An 18,381-nucleotide genomic window follows, 5' to 3' on the forward strand; every position below is an offset into this window, starting at 1 on the left:
CACTCACCTTTGTCTTTGTATGGAAAAGAGTGGACTTTTGGTGAAGAGTTATGTCCATTATACTGTTTGAATTTGGGATGTCTCTGCTATTTCTGCGTTCATCCTCTCTACTACTGCCATCGGACTGATCAAAGTCATCACTGTCCTGATCCATTTCCTCCTCATCATCTTCATCCACATCACAAACATGATCCTCATCCTCCTCCTCATCCTCTGCTGGCTCATGTTCTTCAGGTTGGTCCACAGACTCCTGATCTGCTATAACGCAGCTGTTATTATTTTCTTCCAACTGTCCGTGCTGGGAATCGCTTCTATCCACACTACCAGGGCCATCCACATCTCCATTTACCACTATATGCTGATCCTCCTCCTGCTGCTGTGAATTCTGTTGCTCATCCTCCTCCTCTACTCTGTTCATTTGCTCCTCATCTGCTTGGCTGGAGGAAGCATTACCTCGCACAGAGCCTCCAGTACGTCGCCTCTTGCTGCCCACAGACAGCAGTTCCTGATTCATTTCCAAAAGCCAGCTTGCTACTTCATGGACATTCAGTAGACTGTGTGAAGCGACAAACGCTTTCACATTCTGAAATACATAAAAATAATAAAAAGTTTCACTCGCATCAAACAAATCAATAAAAAAATACAATCATTACAACTTATTAATAAGTCACCAATAGTTTAAGCTGCAACTTTGAAACTAAAATTATTATTATACAGGATTTGTATAGTGCCAACAGTTTACAGAGCACTTTAAAACACAGTTTAGTACAGTAGGAATAAGAGGGCCCTAGATTATTAGAGATTACAGTGGGAAAAGTAATTGAGGTTTTGTACTCACAAATTGCACCAGGTACATGGGCCTGGTGCTCACAAAATACTTCTAAGCATTGGCCCAGTAGAAATGGATTAGAAGACAGTACCTGAATACATACAAGCACTTACTGAATTTGTTATCTGACTTAGCTGCACGATGTATGGAAAATAAACACATTGCAGAACTGTCAGACATTGATACTTCAGTACTATTTCTATGACTTCCTCAAGTTCAATGTGACCCTTGACTGTGGAACTGGTGTTAAAAAAGGCAAGCAGAGAGCAAATGACTAGTTAATGGTATTGCTTGTGAGCTCCCTGAAACTGAACTTCTTTGCACTGCCATGTCAAAGATGCCCCACCGATAACTGGTAAACTGACAGCTGGGGGTGAATATTCAAAAAGCAGCAGGAAAGAAGCAGGAAACAAAGATTCGCCAAACGCATAAAGCAGATATGTAAGTTAGGTCCCTTTCACAAGGGCTGTCCGATCGGGTCCGTCTGTCAGTTTTTCAGGTGGACCTAATCAGACCCTCCAGTCTCCTCTATGGAGCGGTTGATGTCAACGGACACGTCCGCTGACGCCCACCGCCATCCGATCCTTTCTGCCAAAAACAGGCAGATGGTGGTCCTAGCACTATACCGTCTTTGACTGTTTAAATATAGAGCACCAAACAGGTTCACTTTATATGCTATGTACATATCCATTAAACTGCCTTTCTGCCAAGGGGAAAGAATGAGTAACATACACCTCAATGTAGCAGACAATAGCTCAGGGTATTGCAAGCAAATACAGGGGATCCCCAGGTTACAAACAAGTTAGGGACTGTAGGTTTGTTCTTAAGTTGAATCCGTTTGTAAGTCAGAACAGGTACATTTTTTAAGTGTAGCTCCAGCCAAAAAAATTTTTTTTAAGCTTTTTGGATAGCATAGGGAAGGGTTAACACCCCTGTAACATTTGTTTTGCTGTGTCTGCCCCTGTTCAGAAGATTTCACCTCACTTTCTGTCCCAATGACAGTTGGATTTTGAAAATTTTGGGTTGTTGTGGAAACAAGGATTGGTGATAAAGCATCAGTGGAGGTACCTTTTCCCCATAATAGCTCTTACAGGAGTGAATTTCCCTTCCTAAGGGTAGATTTCCTCTCACTTCCTGTTGTCTCCCTCCGTTTGTAAGTAGGAGTCGTTTCTAAGTCGGATGTTTGTAACTAGGGGACCCCCTGTACTTTACTTTTACTTCAATTAAAGAAAACAAACCTTTCTGTTCAGATTCTTAAAGAGCAATCATCAGTGAGAGATCAGAATGTTGTCCCAATAGGACTTCAAGCGGCATTAAACCCAAAACCAAAAATTGAATATATTGCAGCTTACCTATCATTAGATGTGGTGGCTGCATTACTTATCTTTTTTTTTAGGCCTTTTCCCCTGGCTATCTGGCCAGTAACACACCTCCTGTATCAGGCTCCATTTACACCTATGCAGTTTGCTTTTGAGTGTTTCTACAGTGCTCTTTGTAATTTTTTACTGCAATTTTGCCGCAATTTGCATTTTTTATTTTTTGGGGGGTCAAATTTGTTATTGGGCAGATTAAGAAATGACAAATGCACATCACTGTAAAAATATAATTAAAACTTGCTTTCCTGCAGCTTCTCCATTGAAGTCTATTGAACCAAAAAAAGCACCGATTGGGATTTTAAAAAGTCCCTGACCGTTTCCAAAAACACAGAGGCACAAAAATGCATTGATGTGAACATGTTCCATAGGAACCCATGTTAAAAATAATGTCCTGCATTTTTGCAAAAAGCCAAAAGCATGAAAAAACCGAATTGGTGTGAACAGAGCCTTAGAGTGCCCCCCACACTGGAGTACAGGGGAACCTTTGGACAGCAGCATTGTCAGTTTGGAGGGAGGAGAGTGTTGGATGCACTAGCAGATTTAGATACACTATCAAATTGAAGGAAAACTGCAGCTTACACAAGCACTTACAGCAACAGTTTTTTTTCTTGCGAGTAGGGTTTTACATGAAGAAATAAAAGCTGGTCATTGTAAGCACCTGTCAGTGGTAAATGGTTTGTCTCAACCCTCTAGTGATACATTAGCAAAACAGCTTGTACTGTTGAAAAAAAAAAAAAAGGCTTGCTGACCGAACCACCAGTTGAAAATAAAATAAAGAAAACTTAAAAAAGAAAACTAATGCGGCCATCACATCTAAGAATTGGTAAGTTGCAATATAATACAGGTTTGCTTTTGGGTTTAATACTGCTTTCAGATCACATTCTGCTTTGCTGCTGAAGAGGCTCTTGCCCACCACTGGAGGGAGCATGTGGGTTATCGCAGACGGACTGCTATTTCAGTCTAATCATTGCAAAGCTAAATTTTCCAAGAACTCATCCTGACGGTAGCCCAAAGCAGTTCCATCAGCAGCATATCAAAATGTAAAAAGAAGCAGGGAGATAGCATTATGTGTAAATGTTAAACAAGTGTACATTCCCCTAAATTCTGTGATCTCTTTTCACAGGACAATCTCCTGGTGAATCTCCCCCTAATGAAGACCCAGACCGCAATAAAAACTGCCAGGTGTTCTAAACCCTCTTCTCCCCTCTATCCAAAACTACAAAAACATTTTGTCTTTAGTTATAAAGTGTACGCATAGCCCAATATAGAAGAATCTAACTCCGGGTCACGTTTTCATTGTTTTCCTCACCCAACAGTTACGAGAACTCCAAAATGTTATAGTACATTCAAAAAACAAATAGGTAAGGGGACATTTCCCATAGGTCACAACTATCAAGAGATATGCAATACTAAACAAAACCATTTTGACAATATAAACACACCCAGTTCCCACTGGGTGCGGCTCTTAAATCGAGCTACTTCAGTGCGATTTCAAAGCCGCCGATCAGTGAGACTTCTGTGCTACTTCATACACAGATGTCAATGTGAGTCACATATGAAAATCGCACAAAAATGGTGCAGGAACCTTTTTCAAAGTTGCTGCGACTCACATTGCACTGATTTGAATGTTCCCATAGCAGGAAATAGGGAGCGACTTGTCATGCGAGTTTGATCGGTCACAAGCTACACCCGGTGTGAATAGGGGTTCATTTTCACTGGATAAAAAAAAAACAAAAACAAACAAACAAAAAAAAAACCAAACGGATAAATCACAGGCTCAAAAACATACAGTATGTAAAACTGAAAGTGTGCAAAAGAATGTTTACAATGTATTTTACATAACTCTAAAAAGGAGCACAGAAGGTAACAATGTACACACATACATAACACATCACAAACTATCTTATTACATACAAATACGCCATCAACAATGTGCTTTTTATAAAGTCACACATGGCATTGCCTGACAGCCTCTGACAAAGCAATTACAACATTCTTTCAGAGGACCAGTAAGTTAGCAAAATATCTGAATCAGTTCACTACCTAAAATAGTAACACATCATCTCGGGCTCCCTTGGTTCTTCTAGCTGAAAGATCTGGGAAAGCACAATAAAACTCAATGCATTCCTGAAATTCTATGCTACATGCTAAATACAAATCAACCCAAGAATGCTTGGACTTTTTTTTTTTTTTGTTGGCTGAGCAAAACACACTGGCAGACAATCATGAAGACATTATAATTACTTAGACACAAACGCTAATTCGATTTTTTTTTAATTGGATATCAGATAATATTAATATATTTTTAAAAGGCAATTTTGTAAAAATATCTGTCATTGAGACCCACTGTGATTTACCTTTTGCATCAAGTCACTGCAATAAATCCCTTCTAACAAGGAATATTTTTGTGCGAACATACATTATTTTGTTCAATGCAACTACTTGAACTCCAGGGATTTCTTCAGACCCATATAAAGCGAAGCCTAATAGCAAAATCATCTACTACTGTTTGGCTAATACAGCTATATGAAGGTGAATATACTAACTCTGAGCAGCAAAACATCTTTCACAATGATGTGGTGCGATTTTCCTGCACTACATGTGCAGTGTACCCGCAGGTTTCAGGAGTGTTACCTGTGCTGTGCCACAGACTACTATTGCATCTGCCACGTTTGGTGCATTTTCTGAAAGCGCAGCAAAATTCCTGCATGCAGGACTGATAAAAACTCTGTGGGTTCAGCAGGGATCTCCAATTGACTTCTGTCAAAGGGAGGGGGAGCCTAAAGCCAGCTTTAGCCATGCGTCTGGCAAAGTCTATATGGGAAAATCTCCTTTGTACAACTGTGAAATTTAGGGACACAAAACATTGTTTGCTCGCCAAATACAAAAGTCAAAAGCAATTAAAAAAATATTAAATAAAAGCCTGAGGCTGTCATGGGGCAAACATATCACAATTCAGATCCCTTTGGAAATTTGAGAAGTAAAACTTCTAAATTAGGTTCTCAAGAGCAGATTGATAGAGGGGTAGTCAGCACTGGGACTTGCATCGCTGCATTTTGTACTGTGACATAAAGGCTGTATAATAATTACAGGAAAGTTTATAGTTATGAGGTACTAAGAAATATGATTTTTTGAAACATAAAAATGATGATGATAGTGTGACTTGTTGATAAAGGTAGTAAATTGTGGAGAAAGCCAAACTGCAGGAATTCAGCCACTTTATAAAATTTGCTGGATTAGTAGGGGTTAAGTCAATCGAGGTGCATTCCATCTCATCAATTTATCGCTTTAATTCACTACTGACATTCTAACTGAGCGTCAGGAGTCCAGCTAGTGCTATACTTTTGGCACTCCAACGCTGAACCTTCTGGTCTCAGCTCCTGCAGCTGCAGAGTAGCATGCAGCCGCTGTGCCCACCCCTTCCCTCCTCCTGCCCAGTCACAGAGTGCTTTGTATTATATGAATTCATTCACAAAATAAAAAGGCTGTGAACAAATATATTCAAAATAAAACACAACAACAATCACATGTACACACGTATTCACAGGCTTTGCCATAACACTCAAAATTGAGCTCAGGTGCATCCTGCTTCCACTAATCATCCTTGAGATGCTTCTAAAACTTGATTGGAGTCCACCAAGGTCCCACAGAGTTAACAGTGCATGTCAGGGCAGAAACCAAGCCATGAAATCCAAGGAATCGTCTGTAGACCTCTAAGACAGGATTGTATCGAGGCACAGATCAATAGAAGGGTACAGAAAATTTTCTGCAGCATTGAATGTCCCAATGAGCACAGTGGGCTCCATCATCTGTAAAAGAAATAAGTTTGGAACCACCAGGACTCTTCCTAGAGCGGGGCACCTGGCCAAACTGAGTGATCGGGGGAGAAGGGCCTAAGTCAGGGAGGTGACCAAGAACCCAATGGTCACACTGACAGAGCTCCAGCATTTCTCTGTGGAGAGAGGAGAACCTTCCAGAAGCAAAACCATCTCTGCAGCACTCCACCAATCAGGCCTGTATGGTAGAGTGGCCACACGGAGGCCCCTCCTCAGTAAAAAGGCACATGAAAGCCCACCTGGAGTTTGCCAAAAGGCACTTGAAGAACTCTTAGACCATGAGAAACAAAATTCTCTGGTCTGATGAAACGAAGGTTGAACTCTTTTGCCTGAATAACAAGCGGCATGTCTGGAGGAAACCAGGCACCGCTCATCACCTGGCCAATACCATCCCTGCAGTGAAGCATGGTAGTGGCAGCACCATGCTGTGCAGATGTTCTTCAGCGGCAGGAACTGGGAGAGTAGTCAGGATCGAGGGAAAGATGAATGCAGCAATGTACAGAGACATCCTTGATGAATACCGGTTCCACAGCATTCTGGACCTCATACTGAGGTGAAGGTTCATCTTCCAATAGGAAGAGTCCTGGTGGTTCCAAACTTCTTCCATTTACGGATGATGGAGGCCACTGTGCTCAATGGGACCTTCAATGCTGCAGAAAATTTTCTGTACCCTTCCCCAGATCTGTGCCAAGATACAATTCTGTCTCGGAGGTCTAAGACAATTCCTTGAAGTTCATGGCTTGGTTTGTGCTCAGACATGCACTGTTAACTGTGGGACCTTATATAGACAGGTGTGTGCCTTTCCAAATCATGTCTAATCAGCTGACTTTACCACAAGTGGACTCAAATCAAGTTGTAGAAACATCTCAAGGATGATCAGTGGAAACAGGATGCACCTAAACGCAATTTTAAGTGTCATGGCAAAGGCTGTAAATACTAATGCTGGCCATACACTATACGAAAAATCAACCGAAAAATAGTTCATATAGACACTTCGTTCGTTTTTTCGGCAAGTTAATGGGCACAAATCGATAATCGTTTGCGACGTTTTTGTGGAAAAAAAACGAACGGCAAGTTTGGAAAATGTCTGCCGAACGTATGATAAATTGTCCACTGAACGATTTATCAGTCATTACATGATGGCACAATCGTTTTCGGTCATGGTCGAATGTTCGTTTTTCGAAAATGTGTTTGGCCGATTTTTTGTATAGTGTATGGCCAGCATTAAAGAGGAAGTAAAGGCAGGAAAAGAAAAAAAAAAAACACACCCTGTAAGGCAAATGAATAATGAGCTAGTATGCATAGCATACTAGCTCATTATGAATAACTTACCTGAGATGGAAGCCCCCAGAGCAGTGAGGGAGCCGCCACTGGCATGAGTGTGCATGCGCCGTAGACATCGGTGCCAGTCTTTTGCAATTATCTCCTAAACCGTGTAGGTTTAGGAGATATTTGTTGCACCTACAGGTAAGCCTTAATCTAGGCTTACCTGTAGGTAAAAGTGGTCCCAGAGGGTTTACAACCACTTTAAGTATATGTGATTATTTTTTTTATTTCTAATAAAATGCAAAGATTTCAAACAATCTTCTTTCACGTTATCATTTTACAAAGCAGCTGAATTCCTGAAATGTAGCTTAAAATCAACAGTATATGAATTTCAAACCTGATTAGAATAAACTAAGGTCTATCCTCAGGAAAAAATGTAAATGGGAAAAAACAGGCAGACTTTGTACCACTAGAGCATTTTTTATAGTCAAGTCTTTTATGTTTCTACGTATTGGAATAGAAATGGAAACTCGTCCATAGGTCACCTGGCTGTGACTGCCTTTGTTATTTCACAGACCTGGAACAAACATGCATCATCAGATGCAAATTGCTGCAAAGAATAGAAGCCAATTTATCATCAGCAGGATAGCCATTCAACTAGCATTTTAAGAATGAGGCGCCAGTAAGAACAATACTCTTCCTCAAAGCAATATCTTATGATGCAATTTTGATGCAGGAGATTAAATTTTTTTTAATTCTTTTTTAGTACCCCTGTACCCAGACACTGTATGAAGAGCTAAGGACCTGGCACCAGTACATAACACATATTATTCTTTAAGTGTGAATGTTTTAAAAACACTGCTGTATATAGTTTGTGAATATATGTAGGCAGACACACCAGTTTTAGCTTGTTACTTAGGCAAGCTGTGCCTGTAGCTTACCCATGATGTACAGATATTCTGCCTCACAGCTCCTGTTCCAAGAAAGTCTATGTGCAAAGTTCAGAAAACAGATGACTCTTCACAGGGCTAATGGAGCTTATCACAGAAGTCTGTAACTACAGTCAGGTCCATAAATATTGGGACATTGACACAATTCTAATCTTTTTGGCTCTATATACCACCACAATGCATTTGAAACAAACAAACAAGATGTGCTTTAACTGCAGACTTTCAGCTTTAATTTGAGGGTATTTACATCCAAATCAGGTGAACGGTGTAGGAATTACAACAGTCTGTATATGTGTCTCCCACTTTTTAAGGGACCAAAAGGAATGGGATATATTAACAATCATCCATCAAACTTTCACTTTTTAATACTTGGTTGCAAATCTTTTGCAGTCAATTACAGCCTGAAGTCTGGAACGCATAGACATTACCAGACACTGGGTTTCATCCCCGGTGCTGTTCTGCCAGGCCTTGTTCTTGTGGCATTTTCCCTTCAGGTTTGTCTTCAGCAAGTGAAATGCATGCTCAGTCGGATTCAGGTCAGGTGATTGACTTGGCCATTGCATAACATTCTACTTCTCTCCCTTAAAAACTCTTTGGTTGCTTTCGCAGTATGCTTCGGGTCATTGTCCACCTGCACTGTGAAGCGCCGTCCAATGAGTTCTGAAGCATTTTGCTGTATATGAGCAGATAATATTGCCCGGAAATACTTCAGAATTCATCCTGCTGCTTTTGTCAGCAGTCACACATCATCAATAAATACAAGAGAACCAGTTCTATTGGCAGCCATATATGCCCACGCCATGACACTACCACCACCATGCTTCACTGATGAGGTGGTATGCTTTGGATCATGAGCAGTTCCTTTCCTTCTCCTTACTCCTTCTCCTTCCTTTCATACTCTTCTCTTCCCATCACTTTGGTACAAGTTGATCTTGGTCTCATCTGTCCATAGTTTTAGATGTTGTTTGGCAAACTCTAATCTAGCCTTCCTGTTTTTGAGGCTCACCAATGATTTACATCTTGTGGTGAACCCTCTGTATTCACTCTGGTGAAGTCTTCTCTTGATTGTTGACTTTGACACACATACACCTACCTCCTGGAGAGTGTTCTTGATCTGGCCAACTGTTGTGAAGGGTGTTTTCTTCACCAGGGAAAGAATTCTTCGGTCATCCACCACAGTTGTTTTCCGTGGTCTTCCGGGTCTTTTGGTGTTGCTGAGCTCACCAATGCGTTCTTTCTTTCTAAGGATGTTCCAAACAGTTGATTTGGCCACACCTAATGTTTTTGCTATTTCTCTGATGGGTTTGTTTTGTTTTTTTCAGCCTAATGATGGCTTGCTTCACTGGTAGTGACAGCTCAATGGATCTCATATTGAGAGTTGACAGCAACAGATTCCAAATGCAAATAGCACACTTGAAATGAACTGTGGACCTTTTATCTGCCCCTTGTAAATGGGATAATGAGGGAATAACACACCTGGCCATGGAACAGCTGAGCAGCCAATTGTCCCATTACTTTTGGTCCCTTAAAAAGTGGAAGGCACATATACAAACTGTTGTAATTCCTACACCGTTCACCTGATTTGCATGTAACTACCCTCAAATTAAAGCTGAAAGTCTGCAGTTAAAGCACATCTTGTTTGTTTCATTTCAAATCCATTGTGGTGGTGTACAGAGCCAAAAAGATTATAAATGTGTCGATATCCTAATATTTATGGACCTGACCGTATGTGCCTTGCTTATACAGGTTCACTTTAATGTAGACCTCCATGGGCATATACAGTTCTCATAAGTATACATACCCTGGAAGAATTTATGATTTCTTGGCCATTTTTCAGAGAATATGAATGATAACACAAAAACTTTTCTTTCACTCATGGCTAGTGTTTGTCTGAAGCCATTTATTGTCAATCGACTGTGTTTACTCTTTTTAGATCATAATGACAACAGAAGCTACCCAAATTACCCTGATCAAAAGTTTACATACCCTGGTGATTTTGGCCTGATAACATGCACACAAGTTGACACAAAGGGGTTTGAATGGCTATTAAAAAGGTAGCCATCCTCACCTGTGATTCGTTTACTTGCAGTGTGTGTGTGTGTGTGTGTGTGTGTGTGTGTGTGTGTGTGTGTGTGTGTGTACATAAAAGATCAATGAGTTTCTGGACTCCTGACAGACCCTTGCATCTTTCACCCAGTGTGCACTGATGTTTCTGCATTCTGAGTCATGGGGAAAGCAAAAGAATTGTCAAAGGATCTGCGGGAAAAGCAAGTTGAACTGTGTAAAACAGGAAAGGGATATAAAAAGATATCCAAGAAATTGAGAATGCCAATCAGCAGTGTTCAAACTCTAATCATGAAGTGGAAAATGAGGGGTTCTGTTGAAACCAAACCACAGTCAGGTAGACCAACTAAATTTTCAGCCACAACTGGCAGGAAAATTGTTTGGGATGCAAAGAAAAACCCACAAATAACTTCAGGTGAAATGCAGGACTCTCTGAAAATGTGGTGTGGCCGTTTGCAGAAGCAAAATAAGGAGGCACTTGAAGAAAGATGGGCTGCATGGTCGGGTTGCCAAAAGAAACCTATTACTACGCAAATGCCATAAAGTATCCGGCTTACAATACGTCAAACAGCACAGAGACAAAACTCAAACCTTCTGGCACAAAGACATTTGGAGTGATAAGACCAAAATTGAGCTTTTTGGCCACAACCATAAACACTACATTTGAAGAGGAGTCAACAAGGCCTATGATGAAAGGTACACCATTCCTACTGTGAAACACGGAGGTGGATCGCTGATGTTTTGGGGATGTGTGAGCTACAAAGGCACAGGAAATTTGGTCAAAATTGATGGCAAGATGAATGCAATATGTTATAAAAAAATACTGGAGGAACATTTGCATTCATCAGCTGGAAGCTGCGCATAGGACGTACTTGGACATTCCAACATGACAATGATCCAAAACACAAGGCCAAGTTGACCTGTCATTGGCTACAGCAGAATAAAGTGAAGGTTCTGGAGTGGCCATCTCAGTCTCCTGACCTCAATATCATTGAGCCACTCTGAGGAGATCTCAAACGTGCAGTTCATGCAAGACAGTAGAGCTACATGATTTTGGCCAAAATGAGAATCACAATTTTTTTGCTTAGAATAAAAAGATCACGATTTATGATTCTCGCGACGTAAAATCTTTCACATTAAACAAAAAAAAAAAAAAAAATGGACTAACTTTACTAGTTAGTTTTTTTTTTTTTTAATTCATTAAAGTAATTTTTCCCAAAAAAATTGCATTTGAAAGACTGCTGCGCAAATAGAGTGTGACATAAAATATTGCAACCACCATTTTATTCTCCAGGGTGTCTACTAAAATTATATATAATGTTTGGGGGTTCCAAGTAATTTTCTAGCAAAAAAAAATGATTTTAACTTGAAACCAACAAATGTCAGAAAAAGGTTTAGTGTTTAAGTGGTTAAACTTTTTTTTACTTACAAAGTATTTTCCATTGACACATTGTTACAATGTTTCTAGTAAAGTGGATGTAAACCCAATGTCATCCTTTCTAAACTACTGCCATAGGGGTTATCTATAAGGATATACATGCCTCCTGCATGTATCTTTACCTGTCAAATGTCTCCCCTCTGTCTGTTATTAGACCCGAAAAACTGCAGATTCTGTGGGTGGGTCTGTTGTCTGGAGCTCGGTGGGTGGAGTCGTGATGTCAGTAGACTCCCTGCCCACCTCTACACTCCCCTTGTCAATATGCATTTTCTCCTGTGTATTTCTTACACTGAACTTCTGCTATGATCTCTAACATCCAGTGAAAAGACAGGAAAGTAACCACATGACTTCAGCATGCCAAATCATGGTGAGGTGTGGAACAGCCAATCCTTGCAGAGATGCTGAAGAAAGGAGTGGGAGGGAATTACAAAATACTGCATGTGTCTTAGGCTAGTGCACGAGATGTAAATCACCTGTCACTCATAGCAAGGGGGAGGATGTGACAAAGTTTTTCTCAGTTTGTCAAGATTTATCTCACTGAACAATAAAAGAGGATTGCTCAGAGATGGATTAACTGTGTGGCAAGACTGGGCTCAAATGATAGGAAATCTTATACTCTACAGTATGATATATAAAAAATAATAATAATTCGGGTTTATATCCACTTTAAGTTCAACTGCTAAAGAAAGTTTTGATTCTTGGCAGACTTCCCAGTTTTTCTCTTCCTTTCTTTTGAGGGCTGTGGCTTCAGAAGAGCAGAGAGAATTCTCTGCATAGAAAGAATTGGGAAACACTTTAGTCAAAATCGCGATAACGATTCTTGACGACTAATCGTGCAGCTCTACAAGACAGCCCAAGAATTTACAGGAACTGGAGGCTTTTTGCCAAGACAAATGGGCAGCTTTACCATCTGAGAAGATAAAGAGCCTCATCCACAAATACCACAAAATACTTCAAGCTGTCATTGATGTTAAAGGGGGCAATACACGGTATTAATAACTGGGGTATGTAAACTTTTGATCAGGGTCATTTGAGTATAGTTTCTTTTGTCATTATGATTGAAATAGAGTAAACACGGTTGATTGATAATAAATGGCTTCAGCCAAACCCCAACAATGAGTGAAAGAAAAGTTTGTGTCATCATTTATATATGTTCTGAAAAATGGCCAAGAAATCATAAATTCTGCCAGGGTATGTAAACTTATGACCACAGCTGTATACTTATCTACCGATCGCTCTGACCAGTTTAACTGCCAGGAGCATAAGGAAAGCCCTGTGTGAGCTAAAAGCCACATCTTTTACAAAGCGATCTATGGATTACTCCTGTGTGAAGACACTGATTGGTCAGGTACCATTAGATCTTACAAAGTCAAAAATCATACTAAGCCAGTGAGTCAAATTATGAAAGCCAAAGGGGCTTATTTACTAAAGGCAAATCCACTTTGCACTACCAGTGCACTTTGAAGTTCAGTCGTTGTAGACCTGAGGGTGACATGCAAGGAAAATAAAAAACAGCATTTTTGCTTGTACATGATTGGACAATAAAATCAGTAGAGCTTCCCCTTATTTAAAATCTTCCCCTCAGATCTAAAGCGACTGCACGTCTAATTGCACTTGCAGTGCAAAGTGGATTTGCCTTTAGTAAATCAAACCCAAAGTGTCATAACGACAGTAACATTTGCAGTCGCTTTGAAACCTGGAGCATGATGGTAAATCTGAAACCAGCACAGTGGTGTAGTGGGTAGCACTCTTGCCTAGCAGTAAAAAGGGTCGCTGGTTCGAATCCCAACCATGACATGACCTGCCTGGAGTTTGCATGTTCTCCCTGTGCCTGCGTGGGTTTCCTCCGGGTACTCTGGTTTCCTCCCACACTCCAAAGACATGCTGGTAGATTAATTGGCTTCTGTCTAAAATTGGCCCTAGTATATGAATGTGAGTTAGGGACCTTAGATTGTAAGCGCCTTCAGGGTAGGGACTGATGTGAATGTACAATGTATATGTAAAAGCGCTGCGTAAATAGACAGCACTATATAAGTACCTTAAATAATAATTTCATGGTAAATCTGAAACCTGGGTTGCCCTTTCCCAACTTCTACACTTCGGCTCACAAAGCCCCACTGTCTTTTTCTCCTGAAGACAAGGTGCGTATCCTCAAACAAAACTTGTTCTAATGCTCATCGCCAGATGCTACTATAAACAGGAACCAATTGCATGTGTATTCAGCAATGGTGAAGGAATGACACCCTGCCGTGTCTCCATCCTTTCTGTAGGGTGGAGCGTTGGAAGGGTGTGTCCACTTTTGCAATTAGGTGAAGTACTGGAGTTGTTTTATACTTCCCTTATAACCAGTGAAGCAACCCATCACAGTGAAGGGCATACAGGAAGGTGCAAGAGGTGGATATTAGAACGGACCAGGATTTGGGGCTTCCAATGAAGGCACATGCACGCACCTCTAGGTGTTTGCTGTATACTAATGTAATCAATACAGCAAATTTGACAAAATTACTTGTTTGCGTCAAGCATGTATACTATTTAGATCCTTGATGCAAAGATGGCAAGTTCACAGAATATTTACAAATGCATATCTGAAATAAATAATCAAAATACATAACAGCAAGCAAATGAAAAGTTAACTTTTTTTTTTACAATAATTGCAAATTTTACAATAATTTAAAATGACTGCACACTAAAGTTACATGACAGATTCTCCAACATGACATTGACTACATAAAACAGACAGGACAAAAATTTACCAAGAGATGGTCCTTTTTGTTAAACGGTAATCTAAAAATGGGTCAATAAAGAAGTCATTGCATACCACTTTACATTAATTATGAAGCCAGACAGTCTGCAATGATCACCAGTAATACCTAATCATCAGTTCACCTATTCTCATGGTGAAATGCATCAATCACATAATGAAGATTAACAACATAATTGTTTTTCTAAATGCGCGTTTAAAGGAACATCAACTCCAACAGTTGTTCACTAGATGCTTCATAAAGCAAGCAAACCTGTGTGATGTACACAGGGTTAGGGGTAACAAAAGACTGGGATGTATACTGTAATTTCATCAATTGCAAAAGACAGCTATAATCAACAAAGACAAATAAGACCACATGATGCATCTCCGGAAACCTGCAGGTCACCCTTTCTCAGACATACATTCATTTCTATAATTAGCAAGCATTTTAAAGTGGATAGCATATAAATAAAAGTAATACGAAACTATGCTGAACAGAAAGCAGCAGCTTTCATCCTAGCAACAAAATTGTGGAATGTGACACCTAGAAGAACAATAGAGAGTATGGCTAAATCATTTATTAGCACACAATGTGGGAAACTATTCTCACTAGTTCCATTAGCAGATGAGCTTACAATCTCATTTTCCTACCATAATCATTTTGAAATTCATTGAAGATGGCATTCCCAGTGTGAACTCATGACAGAAGCCTGCTGCAAGACTACACTCAGTCACCTTGTAGCTTGTTTTATTTTTAACTTAGTACTATAAATGTACCCAAACAATATAGTTTTACACATGAAAAACGAAAGTCTTACCCAAGTTTTAATTTTGGGAACCTTGCTGGAAGAAAATGTTTCGGGCATGTAGCAAGAAATAAAGCTTGCCTAGAGGTGGCCACAGACCACCAATGATAGCCTGGTGGTATAAAAATAGCCCAGCGGGAGAGTTTCATTAGCAGTTTCATGTGTCCAGGAACAGGATTAGAAACTTTATATTTCAATGTTTATAAACCAGTTTGGTTCATCATGCCTAATGTAATCGTGTGGTTTTGGATACAGAATGCAAGGGTTAGAACCTCCATAAACGGTTGCAATGTCCACTTTAGGTTTCTCCTCACTCTACTTGATGGATGGCTGTCAGGCAGAACAAGTGAGGAAAAAATACATCCATCTCCTTCCCATTTACTATTTGATAGTTAGCAGAGAAGAAATCTCTCACATAGACAAATCCAGCAATAAAAAGTATTTTCCAGTAGACTCAAAAGGTTTAAAACTACTGGCAGTATGTTATTGCCGTCCATGTCCCTGTGAGAGAAATGTGCCCACATTTCCTCTAAATGGTATAAGACCAAATTTGAAAAGGAGAGCAATATCTTCTATGGTGACAGACAGCATCTAAAACATCTGAACCAACCACCTGTGCATACTGACTCCAATCACCAAATTGATGATCAGGGTGTTTGGCCAACATTGGCATTGTTATGCTTCATGTACACGAGACGTTTTTACAACCTCTCCTGAACTATTTAACTTGACAAACAGTAACCCACGTTTAAAACGTCAGTTTTGCCGCGTTTACATGCCCTGTTTGCATTTTAAAAACAAAAAAATAAATATTTTTTTTCCCCCAAAATAGCCAAAAATGAAAATAACGCCTGTAAACGAGACGCGGCAAAACGCGTGTACCGCATTTAGAAGCGTTTGGCGCTTCTAATGCCTCTAAACTCAGCTATTGAACCCATTTTTTTTTTTTACGTTCCAAAAAATGCCTCTAAACTCAACTGCCTAGAAACGACTATAAATGACCCTGGGTACATGTACTGATAAGATAATAGAGGAGAATTCAGATGCAGTTGAAAAAATGCCCAACTGCTCCTAAACGTCCATTTAGCAGCAGCAGTGTACATGAGGCCTTAGGAGGCTAGGAGGAGTTACTACCTTGCTGTACATGCGACTTTAAGCTCCATGTTTGTGAGTGTAACCCTTTTAACTTGATATCGCATTTTTAGCATTAAACAGTATTACACTATGGCAGCCTTGCACTCTCTTTTCTTTGTACATTTCACATTAAGTCCGCCACCCAGTGGATTTTTGAGAGAGCCGCAGCACCTGGAGCAAAGAGAACTTTCTTTATGTTGACTGTTACAATTTGTGTGTTGCTTATGGGGACAGCGCTGGTTTGGTTTTCTTGTGTACATGAGGCCTTAGACATCGGTGATCCAAAAAGGCCAACACCTTTGTTCAAATATAGCCTATTTTTACTGCAGTTCTATGAAAACAGATGCTTCAGAGACACACAGGTCTCTTATCAAGATGACAAAACATGGCAACAACTCACTTGTATGTAGTTAAAGGAGAAGTCCAGCCTGAGCTTTTTAGGCTGGGCTTCTCCTATGGGTCACAGGAGTGCAATTCGTTTTGCACTCCCGTGACCAGTTTTAAACGGAGAGCGGTCTGAAGTCCGCTCTCCACTGACGTCACTGCCATCAGTCGAGGCAGCGCGTCATCCCGACTTCCAAGTCTGGATCCGCCAGCTGCCTTGGATGGTGGCATTCTCAGCGAGCCACTAAGACTGCCTCTCCCCGCCCTCCACAGCTCATTCACGGAGGTAAGTATGAATAAAAAAAAACAAACAAACATACTTCTCGTAAAATAGGAACCTTTCCTCTATTTTTGAGTTTAGGGACTTTGGTCCATCATCGGTGGTTGTGTGTACATACCGTACATATAAAATGTATATACACGCTATATACATGTGAGATGTTGCCATGTTTCATCACCTTGATGACAGAAGACCTGCATGTCTCTGAAATGTAAAATGATTAATGTGACTATAGTAAAAATGTACTACATTTTCACAAATATGTGTTGGCCTTTTCTGGTTAAGAGCTTCTAAAGCTTGACAGGCGTATTAATCCTCTATGGTAAAATCCAATACTTCAGAAGAGTTGTTCCGGGCCCCCACGAAAAAATTAAAAGTCAGCAGATACAAATACTATAGCTGCGGACTTGATAATAGGACACTTACCTGTCCAGGGTTCCCACGATGTTGGCATCCCAGCCAATTTTCGGATTGGCTCTCAGGTGCTGCCGCCGCCATTTGTAGTAAGGGAACCCAGCAGTTTAGCCTTTGAACTTGACAGCTGGTTGCCTATTTTGCATGCGCGAAGCGCTTTCTAATTGGCCTGGCAGAAGGGAGGAGGAGGGGGCCCAAACTTCAGAGGGACGGCGCCGTCTCCTGGAAGTGCAGACAGGTACCTGTCAAAAAAAAGGTACCCGTTCCCCCCCTCCCCATGAAAGGTGCCAAATGTGGCACCGGGAGGGGAGTCAATTAAGCAGAGGTTTCACTTATGGGTGGAACTCCGCTTTAAGGGTAAAAGTAAAAAAGCTATTGATCCTGACAGGAATCACAGTGTCTGATAACTACCTCGGACAGGAACTGTGTAACTGGGCAGAATCAACAGCTAAAAAAAGATTTAAAAAAATAAATAACCAAAGAACTCTTCCATTATTATTGCAGTCCACGTTGATTGTGAAATGATGGGGGCAGTGGCCTCATTTGAAAAAAAAAAAAAAAAAAAGACATTTCCAATCTCAACTTCTTGCCCCACTGAATTGACCTGTCCAACAGTATGCATTAAAAACAGGGGTTTAGTCTGCACACATCTGCCTCATTTGGCCTTGCAGCAAACATATGAGTTGGCCAAAACACAGGAAAATGGGTGAAGATATCTTGCCCTGGATACTGCAAGAAATATAGCTACAGAAATCAGAGTAGTCATACCACATCCTTCAGAGTGTCATATGAACATGCCTACCATGATCAACTCAAACCCTTTACTGGTGCCCACATCGCTACCTAAACAGTGACCATCCA

At 40.5% G+C, this 18,381-nt stretch overlaps 1 protein-coding gene across 6 annotated transcripts in view; it reads right to left on the reverse strand.

The window, feature by feature from the left end:
• Nucleotides 1–18,381, reverse strand: part of FBXW7 (F-box and WD repeat domain containing 7) — a 350,901-nt gene that overhangs the window by 197,466 nt on the left and 135,054 nt on the right. For all 6 annotated transcript variants that reach the window (XM_073605052.1, XM_073605081.1, XM_073605062.1 and 3 more), the window contains one exon: nucleotides 8–583. In XM_073605052.1, the coding sequence (XP_073461153.1) occupies nucleotides 8–514 (507 nt within the window). In that variant the 5' untranslated portion in view covers nucleotides 515–583. The remainder of the gene's footprint in view (nucleotides 1–7; nucleotides 584–18,381) is intronic.

Source organism: Aquarana catesbeiana, linkage group LG01 (assembly GCF_042186555.1).
Source record: "Aquarana catesbeiana isolate 2022-GZ linkage group LG01, ASM4218655v1, whole genome shotgun sequence".
NCBI lineage: Eukaryota > Metazoa > Chordata > Amphibia > Anura > Ranidae > Aquarana > Aquarana catesbeiana.